This window comes from Musca vetustissima, unplaced genomic scaffold, assembly GCF_032173495.1.
Source record: "Musca vetustissima isolate MV318-11 ecotype Yass unplaced genomic scaffold, APGP_CSIRO_Mvet_v1 utg208883, whole genome shotgun sequence".
NCBI classification, from domain to species: domain Eukaryota; kingdom Metazoa; phylum Arthropoda; class Insecta; order Diptera; family Muscidae; genus Musca; species Musca vetustissima.
Genome location: NW_026883162.1, coordinates 33,839 through 46,290, shown reverse-complemented (window position 1 = coordinate 46,290; position 12,452 = coordinate 33,839). Strand labels below are relative to the sequence as shown.

Here is a 12,452-nt window from a genome sequence, read left to right as displayed (position 1 = left end):
GAAGCCTTAGCTCATTTTTCACCCTGGTAGCCAGTTGAGCTGCTACCACTGCGGCACATAGCTCTAATCGTGGTAGAGTTTGTTTTTTCAAAGGAGCTACCCTGGATTTAGCACAGATCAGACGTACAACTACTCGTCCATCTTTTCCAATAAAACGAATATAAATAGCCGCGCCAACTACTCGTTTTGATATGATTTCATTATGATCAATGTTTGTTTTTACACAAAATTGATCTGCTTGCGGCATCCAATATAATCCCAACGTCTTTATTGTTTGAGATTCGTTGAGATCCAGGTTCACTTCTCGATCGTTATGTGGTATGTCCTTCAGCAATCTTGGTGTATTGGATGACCATTTCCTTAGAATGAAGCCGTGTTGTTTCAAGATTGTTATTAACTCCTTTTGGATTTCAATAGCTTTACTTAGGCTATCTGCACCGCCGAGACCGTCATCCATATAAAAATTATCTTTCAGCATTTGTGAGCCTAATGGATAACGCTCCATGTTCTCGTTTGCAATCTTTTGTAAGCATTTTGTAGCCAGATACGGTGCTGAACGTGTCCCATATGTGACCGTATTAAGTTTGTAATAACTGACTGGATGGGATGGATCCTCTCTCCAGATAATTAGCTGATACCTTTGATCGTCGGGATGCATTAAAATCTGCCTGTACATCTTTTCAATATCGGTTGTGAAGACGAATTTTGGCAATCGAAACCTCAGCAAAATAGAAAACAATTCACTTTGCACGAAAGGTCCTGTGTGCATTAGATCATTTAACGATTGACCTGATGAAGTTTTCGCTGATGCGTCAAATACAACCCTAAGTTTTGTTGTTGTACTATCGGGCTTAAGAACACAATGATGCGGAATAAAATATTTAGGATTTGATACGGTACACACGTCAATCTTTTGCATGTGCCCTAATTGTTCATATTCTCGCATAAATTTAATGTATTGACTTCGGATATCTTCCTTCTGTAGAAGTCGGCGTTCAAGACTCATAAATCGGTTATAAGCCATTGCATGTGATTTCCCCAATGCTGTTGGAGATTCTTGAAACGGAAGACTGACGATGAAACGACCATTCTGATCCGTCTTAACATGTTGATTGAAGTGAGATTTGCAAAGGGTTTCCAATGGGGACATCACCTTTTCAGTTGATTCCACTTCCTCAAGTTTCCATAATTTTTGTATAGCTTGTTCCAGTGATGTTTCACTAAAAATTGTGCATGTTAGCGCTGCTGGTGTGTCGTCCGTTGACGATTGTTGAATTAAACCACCTACAATCCAGCCAAGCGCAGTATTTTGGAGTATGGGCTGATGACCATTTAGTTTTATTGTGCCTGGTTGCATTAAACTGAAGTAAAACTCAGCTCCGAGTAAAATGTCAATATTTCCTTGAACGTTAAAATTAGGGTCTGCTAATCTAATATTCTTGGGAATTTGCCAGTTTTGTATATCCAAATCATGATTTGGTTGCGGAGGTATAATTGTGGGCAAAACAAATGCTTCCAAATTTGTGGAAAATTCAGAATTGCTTGATAACATTTGTATGTTTACCCGATGATAAGCCTTCTTTTGAATCCTTCTGACTCCGGAAATAGATAAAGAGGCATCTGCTGTTCTAAGTGACAATTTTTGTATGAGTCTTTCCGTCACAATGTTCACTTACGAACCCGAGTCTAACACCGCTCTAAATTCGCCTGACATACCGTTAGCCGCCTTGATGATGACTCTAGCCGTTGCTAGGATTACATTTTTCTGATCTTCTGCTGATGCCGAAGAAACTGCAGTAATGTTGACTGGTGCGATATCGATTTTTGTTGGTGGTGATTGATTTGAGGCCTTCGGCGACGGTTGAGACTTTTTTGGCAAATGTAGCAATGTATTGTGCTTATTACTACATATTTTGCAGTTGCCAGAAAAACAAGTTTTTGCTGCATGGTCCGATTTGAAACAATTTACACACAATTTATGTTGCTGTATCCATTTCAATCGCTCACCTTCTGTCATTGCCAAGAACTTCTTACAATGATAAATTGGATGGGAGTCGTTCTTGTATAGTTTACAACTCCTGTGATCCTCCACTGATGTTACGGACGAAACAGTTTTGATTGAACCCTTGTGAGTAGATGCCGCTTTTCCAATCGATTCCATTGACTCAAATTGTAGTTCCAAAAATGCAAACAGCTCCTTCATAGTAGGAACTTCCTTCGGATTCGCCAGTGATTGCATGAATCGTATGTACAGAGCGTGATCAAATTTCTTTGTGATCAATTGAATCAATAGAGCATCCCAAGACGTTGTGTCGATTTGAAGATTGTTGAGGGCTAGCATGCATTCCTTTGTAGTGTCATGCAGAGCCTTGATGGAAGCCGTTGATGAAGTTCCATTTGGTTGTCTCAGAATCCGTTCTACTAGAGTGGAAACTTATTGTTATAACGTTCTTGCAGCAACATCCATGCCGTTTTGTAATTATCCTCTGTCAAGGATAGATGACTGATTAGTTTCCCAGCCTCGCCAGACAAATTGGTTTTGAGATACCACATTTTTTGAACACTTGGAAGAGACTGTTTGTCTACCATCTCCAAGAAAAGTTCATAGAACTGACGCCACTTCAAACAATCCCCATTGAATTGAGGAATTGTTATCTTTGGTAGTGGGAGTGAACTGTGTGCTATAACGTCACTCCCTAATTGAGGTGCAATGGTCACAGTTTCGCTGCATTTGTCTTTCAAGACTGCTAGTTTTATTAAGTTGTCTTGTACCGAATCTTCCAGCATATCGTAGTTTTCTTGACTTAATCCAATTTTCGATGGATCTTCAATCTGCTGCAATATTTCATCGTAGAGCTCCGTTATTTGATTCCATAGCTTTTTTATAGTATCTTCTTTGATGCTATAAAATTGCTTCGGCTGTTCCGCTTCGATTGTGCCCAAGCCTTGCAAGTGACGACTAAGGGCACTCATTCGAGCATTTATCATTCTGACAAGTCCATCAACACGGGAAGGTATTTTGTCTCCTGCGACAACTTCAGTCGATTTCTCTCTCAAGGTGGGAACTGGCTTACTTTTGGCTGACCTCAGTTTCTTCATTTCCGCGTCTATATATTCCATTGTTGAGCTGAACTTCTCTCCAATCGTTCTATATAGATTCCGAGCAATATACGGATCATCCTCTGACAATGATGGATCATCGCGAATTCTGTTTCCTGCCTTCTCAAAATTCTGCCATAACAGCCTTAGTTCATCAAGTTTGCTCTTGTAGAACTCTTCCGTTCTCCTTTCAAGAGGTGCCTTCTTTATAGTAGAGACGAATTTTTCGAAATTACTGCCTCTTTCTTCTTGCTGAGAAATAAGCTCTTGGACGTTTACCATTATTGTTTGTTGATTTATCAGCGAGTAGCAGCAGTTGTTGTATGATGATTAGTTACAGGCAATTTCCTCCTGGAAAAATTGTTCTTGGCAATTTCCTCCTGGTTTTCCTTCACAACTCCAAACGGGGTTTTCTTTGAAATTGGTACGCGTACGTTACGTCCTCACACCTTGTGGATAACGTCACCCAAAAATGTTTCGGTTTAGTTACCGTCAGGATCACGTCGGGGTCACCAAAAATGTTTTGATAGCAGGATCTAGTGGGATTCAATTCAAACACATAAATTTGAACTGACACTTAGTATCCAAATTAATTTCCTTGCAAGCACATGAACTTGAAGGAAGCCGCCTAAATAGTAATTAAAACTCTTAGTTTAGTCACTACAAAAGACGACTGAATTTTCTTTATTTCTGGCTTTCTTTATATACAAAATTTCTTAACATAATTAATTACAAAATGCTATTGATAAATGCTGATAAATTAATAGTAATGTAGGTCGGCTACTAGTAGACATTAAATGCTATGTAAGCAAAATAAATAAATGTGTTAAAGAAAATTATAAAACATTGCAAAAGTGAATGAACTAGTGGCCGATGAACTAAAATAAAGAAAATTAACTGTAACAATAAAATAGTCCAAATATGTGACATAATAATGCTGTATAAGCAGTTTAGAACTTATAAATATGTAGGTGTGCTTGATTTTGTATTTATTGTTTGTTTTGGTAATTAAATCTAAAGTATGTTTATAGAACAATAAAAAAAATATTTATGTATGTTTTAACACCTATATTAAGGGTTATTAGATCAAATAATCTGGAAGGGTCTGCCCCTTTTGTTAGTATTAGTACTACCCACGCAATATGATGTGAGTTAGCATAACTACCAATTAGTACATCATTACCTATTTTCTGTGCTTCCTTCACCAGTCGGTGCAGCTCCGTCGTTGGTGGTGGTACCGGAGAGTCGGATAAGATAACTGATGTCAGGTGAATGTTACCACTCCCCTGCCTCAGTACAGTGGCTTCAGTACTCTGGTGTACTTTACTTTTTATTATTTTACAGATAACATTTTATTCTGTTTATTCCCACTGCAAATTCAACTGCAAAATATAACACACAAGCAGAAGAGTGCGCGTTGTTTCATAAACAATCCTCAAACCTAATTATGGACCGAATTATCCAAGAATCCTAGAGGTACCTGAATTCACTTGCCATGCAATAAAGATGTAGAATGGAAGGAAAGTTAATATGTGTGTTGTCTGTCATTTCAAAAGGGGATAAAAACATTAAAGCGTTACCTGGGTTTTGATTTCTCCCATACGCCACTTTTATAAATTTAAAACTATGTTCGTTTAATAAAACTAGTAGAGTGAACATTTAATCGGCTGGTGGAGCATATCACTTCAAACTCCTGCAATTCCAAATAACATAGAAATTTATTTAATGCTTCAATCGCGGCCAGACATTCTCTCTCCGTAACTGAATATTTACATTAAAAGCTATTCAATTTCTTGCTCATAAAAGCAATTCACTTTTCGATTTCGTGCTCATCGTGTTGCACTAAAACTGTCCCTATCCCGAAGTCAAACAATTTTTTTTAACGGGATTAATCAACACTGAGGGTGAGGTCAACAATGACTTTGCCCTTTCTTTTGGTGGATAGAACTTCGGTAATAGCGAAAGTTGTGGTTGATAAGTTCAGGTTCTTTGGTACTGGTCAGTTTAGAATTGAAGAAACATTCTCCAGGCCACTTGTTATACCACAATTTCCAATTATATATCCTTATGAGGATGGCTCAATCACTCCCATCATGAACATTCTTTCCATTTACTCAAACATAAGCTTTTCTACGGCGAAACTTGGTAAAATCCCTGCTTAATTGCTATCATCAATGGAATGATTTACAAAGGTTATTCTGCTCAGGTCTTGCAACTCGAAGTTAGGAAAATGTTTAAGGCAATAATGCCAGAAATACACCACAAGTTCTGTAGTAGATCAAATTATTTCCAAAAATCTATTCTTAAAATCAAAGTTTGGTATAAAGATTGTATAATGAACAATTCTATGTTTTTAGAATTGCCTCTAATGAACATATTTATATTGATCCACCCAAAGACACTTTGTATCACCATCAGCTGTCCCTACATGGGTTTAGCATGGTTGAAATTGGTATAATTAGAACAATTGTGTTGGGCTTTACTTCCATCGGAACTCAAATTTGCTTCATTCCAGCAACGATACTTTCGCGCATTAACGCATATATTTAAGATGGGAAAATTTTGTCGAAATACAAATATTTCGGCACAATTTTTTTACTTTGAAGAGTTGGTTTGAATTGATCTCTTAGGTTTGGAATGATCAACAGAGGACACATTAAATATTTCGTTCCGTTATTGAATATATATCTCCCACCATTTATGGAGTGGCAATTTTGGGTATATAATCCGATATACATTGGGAGTACAACTTCCAATATTTGTATCATAATTTTTCCTATGTGAAATTTATTGCTATGTTCAACAGGTGATTGTAAGACAGGGTTATAGGTCACATCTGTTTGAATTTCAATTCTTACAGTGGGTCCTTGTTATGATCCATCAGTATTAAGTTTTTTGATTGATTCCTCGAGAGACAAAATGAACAGTTAGGCTTGTAAACCGTTTTGGCCCCAAATCTATAACAAAAGATCGACCAATAATCAGGCAACATAATTGACTCAAACTGTTCGTCCACTCGCGGGCTTTCCTCGTCTATAAAGTATTCAGATTACTTCAAACGACCGTAAAGTCATTATATTATAAAATAATTATTCTATTGGTAAACCACTTGGCGACAATTTTAAGTTCCAAATATTTATAATTAAAGTATGTTTTCAGTATGTAGATGCTGAGTGCTCGAGGAAAAATGACTATTAGGAGACAAATTTACGTTTTGAACATTAGAAAAGGCTTGATTCCTTTAACCAGTGACAGGGTCTGCACTTTGATTATTGTAAGTCATTGACCAATATTATCCTGAGTATTAGGAATACATTTAGGTTATTGGAGCTGTTAGGCAATGGTTGACAAGAAGGCGAGTAAGTGTTGTTACTATCATTTGATCGTAATAAATGTTATTGATGTCATTGTCATTGAAAATCTGAAGCTTACCAATATATACGATTATAAATGATAATTTTCTACTTAGTGTTTGTAAAATATATCCGTTTGGATCAGTGCAGGTATTCACGGCATGGAATATATTCCTCGTATTATTTAATTACATGTAGGACATATTGACGAAGAGGATAAAAAGGACTCAATGCATAATCTATGAAAACAATGAGAACGCTCTTTTATGAACATACAAATTATTCGATGTTCCAATATTTTGTTGCAAACGTTGCACGCTATGGAATAGAATGAAAATTATATATAAATGTTCAAACTAAGGTACCAACGTACTCGTATAAAGAGTACCAACGTACTCATATATAAAGTAAGTGATTGACAATATAAAGAGAATGTATTATCTTAATCATTTGTAGATTTGCCAATCGACTTTTTTTCGTACTACATCAATGATTTTTGGTACACATATGGAGAAAAATGTTCTGACTCCGAATCCGTTTGCGATTAAATTGTTGGTTAATGCGCGCAAAAGTTATCGAGGTTTTAATTTTGGGCATAAGAAAATATGAGCAAAATAATAAAGATATTGGAGATTACGTCATCCTTTTTCGTATATTAATGGCATGTATCGACCTAAAAATAATTCAAAAATATCTACATAATCTAAACGCCAAGATAATCAAATTATATCAAGAAGTTGAAGAAAATTATTTATTTTTGGTTCGGCTTTCATTTTACACAAGATTTGATCGTTGAAGTGTTTTGAGATAAGAGTCTAAAATCCCACATGCAACACTGATAAGACTATTGTTCTTGTTCTATTATTAGAACTAATAGTTTACTGATAAGTATTTTGTTTTTGAGATTAGGCTAAGCAAGAGTAGTTTAAGAAGTACATAAGGATACATAATTTACAATAAAATCAGTGCCTTGCACCCACTCCAGAAAAACGGCGGCGGTATGAAATAAGTCCCAAAACAGAAAATGAAATAAGCCCCGAAATTTGGGGCATTATTTCATTATGAAATAAATCACTAAAAAGCAATATGAAATAACTCCCCACCGAAATTAAGACACTCCCCAAAATAAAATGAAATATGTCCCTAAAACTGAGGACTTATTTCATAATGAAATAAGTCCATAATTAGGAAAATTAAATAAATCCCCAAATAAATTTTTTATATGACGTTGTTCCTAAATTTTTGTTTTTCCTAAAATTTGCCACTAAAAAGCAATATGAAATAACTCCCCACCGAAATGAAGAAACTCCCCAAAATAAAATGAAATAAGTCCCTAAAACTGGGGACTTATTTCATAATGAAATAAGTCCATATTTAGGAAAAGGAAATAAATCCCAAATAAATTGTTTTTTATATGAGGTTTTTCCTAAATTTTTGCCTCTACTGCAGAGGTAGTTCGCATTTTATCACTGCAGACACAAAAGGTCTGGGTTGCAATCTGTAAATGAGACTTTGTTTTTTTTGTGCATATAAACAATAGATTATTAAATATATCTACTTTCTGCATATAAAAACCGAAAAATCGAAATATTTTATGAATTGCATAAATAACCCTTCTCCTTCCATTAAACCCTTTAGATTTTATCATTCATTAAATACGCTGGTTTTAATGGCAAAGCTAACATTTTGTGATATAGACTCGAAGTACACTTGATTGACATTATTAAATCCAACAAAGTCTTGTTTTCCATTAAGTTCTTCCTGACAGCCTAAAAAGTGAAGTATTTGAACGAAAATTGAGTAATTATGAAAATAGCTTGTTATTTTGGACTCAAACTAAAAAAACATTCGCGCCAATTGTTTGTTCGTTCGAATATCTTATACTTTTATACATTTAATATATTAAAAAAGACCTACTTACCAACAACCCACTGTTTTTGTTTTCAGGTAAACCATATTTCTAATAGAAGTTCTATATCCTCCCAAGACACTACCAATTACATAACAATCACTCCTAATTTGATTTAAAGATTTCAATTCCATATTACTTTCTTACTTTGCTAGCTTGTTACAGAACGGTTGTTCCATAAGCCGACCTTAGTAGGCTCCTTTTTATATGCCTTTTGAGCTGGGACTTTCTCATTCATCCGCACAACATGGCCTAGCCACCGTAGTCGCTGCAGCTCAATACGACTGACTATGTCGATGTCCGCGTATAAATTGTAAAGCTCGTGGTTCATTCGACGCCGATATTCACCGTCGACGCAGATCGGCCCGTAGATCTTTCGGAGAATTTTACTTTCAAACACCCCAAGAGCTGCCTCATCTGCTTGCGCAAGTACCCATGCTTCTGATCCATATAATAGCACGGGTAGTATCAGCGTCTTGTAAAGTGTGAGTTTGGCATTTCTGTTCACCTTTGCGTATGACCTTTTCCAGCAGGATGTTAAAAAGATCACACGACAAAGTGTCACCTTGTCTGAATCCTCGTTCGGTATTGAAGGGCTCCGATAGGTCCTTTCCTACTTTAACTGCTGACCTTGTGCCACTTATAGTTGTCATGCATAGCCGTATTAATTTTGCAGGAATGCCGAACGTAGACATGACTTTAAACACCTCTGAACGAATGCGGATTTATAGTCGACATATAGGTGGTATGTGTCGATGTGTTTTTCGTGGGTATTTTCCAAGATTTGGCGCAGAGTGAAAATCTGGTCAATGGTGGATTTTCCAGGTCTGAAGCCGCATTGGTATGGTCCAATGATGTCATTGACCATTGGCTTCAATCGTTCACACAGCACACTGGATAGCACTTTATATGTGATGGGAATGAGACTTAAGCTAAGGTCACACTACGCAAATATTTGACTCAAATGTCTATTTTATGTTTGCTCAAAGAAATTTCAAATGTTCACACTCTTGATTTTGAAATTGTGGCCAACTTCGATTATTTTTAAAATCATGCCGTATATTTTATAAGTTATTAATAAGGCATTTTATGCAATTGTTCTAATAGTACAATATACATCATACCCTTACGGAATCCGCTTATGTATTAAATCGAATATAACGTATATATGGAGATCCTGCCAGGATTTGAATTATGAATGAAACAATTTGCGGTTAAGTTCAGCCGTGCCGAACGTTTTAATAATCACCACAAAATTAGATCCCATTTGGTAATAAAATTCGCATTGTACCAAATGGGGCGGGACCTTTATATGGAGAATATGTCAAAACTCCTTGTTTGTCTAGACCATATGTCGAGATTTGAAACTTGTATGTGACGAGATAATTTACCATCTGAGAACACGAAATACAAAATAAAGGATTTCACTTAATATAAATCCCAAATGCAAACCAAGGCCACATCGCTTGATAATATGTTTAAAACCTACAACAGATCGAAAACCGGGTTTGTCATTATATCGCAGCTACATATATACGAATGTTGAACATTGCGAGGCGGTGTCTTCCCCAAAAAGAATTCGAAATGTCAATAATGATCTTATTCGTTTAGAAGGCGTACCTAGGGCCTGAAATTATGTTTTCCACTAATAAAAATGTCATGTTTGATTGGATAAAGTGTCAAAAATGTTTTGTTTTCAAACGAAATTACGAAATTCCAACAATATAAATTCCAACACCATGAATTCATCAGCTGTTATTTTCCATTGTTTGCCCGTACAAAAATATTGTAAGGGCAACTAAACGTTTGCCCAAAAATAAAGCAAATATTTGCCAGTCAGCGTTCACATTGGGAGCACTTTACGCAAAATTTTGTTTACTGTCAAATAATTTTGTTTGCCCAAAATCAGCTGTTTTTGTGTTTGCCATTGAAAATATTTTGTGGTCAGATTGTGGCAAAGAAATATTTGACACTTTTCGTCAAATATTTGCCTAGCGTGACCTTACCTTTATTCCTCTATATTTGGCACATATCGTCTTTTCTCCTTTTTTGTGCACGGGACACAGGATGCTGAGGTTCCAATCATTGGGCATGCATCTACCCAAATTGTACTAAACGGTATCCCAAATTTACGGAATTTTTTTAATTGAATTCGATGAAATTTTGTACAATGGGTTCTTATTGGGTACCAAATTTCTTCACTAAAAATTATAAATATAGGCCCATTTTTCTCATATAAGAAACCCTCATTTATCAGTATACCTATGGTGGAGGGTATACAAAGTAAAGCCCGGCCTTATGTCGCAGTTGCGTTGAAGCGACACTCCATCAGCGAGAGCGAAGTCTTGTATATCTGAACACATCATAGGGACGGCGCCCAACCTAAAAAGAAGAAAAAATGGTCTGAAAAACATTATAAAATAAATGTGCAGTTGTATGCGATGACAACGAATGACAAAAATTAAATAATCCGAAGGATATATATATATATATCGAAACGTTATGTGACTAGCCACTTTTTACACCTTCACATAGTTTTATATTATACATAAAGACATTTTCAAGTATGCAGTAAGCGACTTATTGATAAAAGAAGAGGATTTGAGTACTCGCACCATAACCCATAATAATTTAGAAAAGCAGTAATAAGGATTTTTTGTCACTTCTTATTCATATGCAGTTTATAAAAATATAAATTCATATCGTTATGAATTATAAAATATGTATGCAGATATGTATCCCAGACTCGAATTTAGAGTTGGTGATATATATCCATATCAATATATATCCAGTTCAGGAAAAAATATATATTTACATGTATTTATCGTTGATGAAAATACTAAATCTAATATTCTATCATTAACGTTGAAGATATTATTTATTTGAAATAAACGTTGATAAAATATTTTTTCCCAGAACATGACCATATCAGGAGAATTTTATAATGTTTATGATGTAGGCACATAATCAAAGCTACTGTGGCCTAATACCCGTGTTTAAGTCACAAAATCAAATAATTTCAATGTTAGATGGCATTCAGCATGTCTGAGATACACGTCGATTTCAGTGTTAGGAGCTATATATGAACAAGTTGACATAAAATATAAACCCAAATAATTTAATCAAAAGCAAAAAATTCAGTATTTATATTAATATTGATTAAAATACTCTCAGAATTATGTACAGCTATTACCACTCACCCGCCGATTTTATTAAGTCTATTATTTCCATAAATTTGATATTGATCTGTACAAATTTCAGAATCACCAATCTCAGATTGAAATATTTGCCATGTTATTTCAGAGAAGACAACAATTTTATAATCGCATTCGAATGATTTAAGATTAATATTTTTAATTTTGTATTGAGGCCTCTTTCGTTATGATAAATTAATTGTGAGGAATTACTTAGTTTTTGAACTTAGTTTGAAACTCTTTTACTAAAATCCCATCGGGTCAAAACTATTTATTGACTAATACTTTAAATAATTTTTGAGAAATTTTAGATTTAGTATAATTTCGGATGTTATATACCGATGTATTTGAATGGAGCCGAGAGATATTTTAACAACTTAGCTTTACTTTTACAATTTTAATTTTTAATTTAAAACCCCGTAATACATTTCGATATATGCGGCAAATGTCCCGTCCTTATTTAAAATGACAAATATGTATTCCATTTACATTCGAATAAAAGGAAACTGATGTGCATTCGCAAGGTAAGGATCTCATCCTTATATTAATGAAAAAAATTTAATTTATGTGCAAATTATGGAAACTACCAAAAAAATGTGTGCAATAAAAGAGTAAACTTGACGTTAAATCAAAAATGATAAATCATTAATTACATCAAAAGCTGTACAAAACAACAAATTTCCAGGGTATTCTGTCGACACTATAAATCGCATAATAAGAAAGAAAAAGTCAAACTTGGACAGCAGTAAATCCAGTAATAATTTGTGTTGAAAAAGAGATCCGGTTGGAAAGTCTAAAAAGGTGGTCTAAGACGTCACAAATTGGTTTGACCAAATGAGTTTGTCTGCCGCTGTAGTGTCAACAAACATGATTATGGAAAAGGCTAAGCAATTTGCG

The 12,452-nt window shown here is 35.1% G+C and overlaps 1 protein-coding gene across 1 annotated transcript; it reads right to left on the bottom strand.

The window, feature by feature from the left end:
• Nucleotides 1–22: 22 nt before the first annotated feature.
• Nucleotides 23–1,552, bottom strand: LOC133329930 (uncharacterized; the record flags this gene model as incomplete). Its single annotated transcript, XM_061538387.1, has 1 exon — nucleotides 23–1,552. A coding segment is annotated over exon 1 (1,530 nt), but the record flags the coding sequence as incomplete, so codon positions are not given.
• Nucleotides 1,553–12,452: the final 10,900 nt, after the last annotated feature.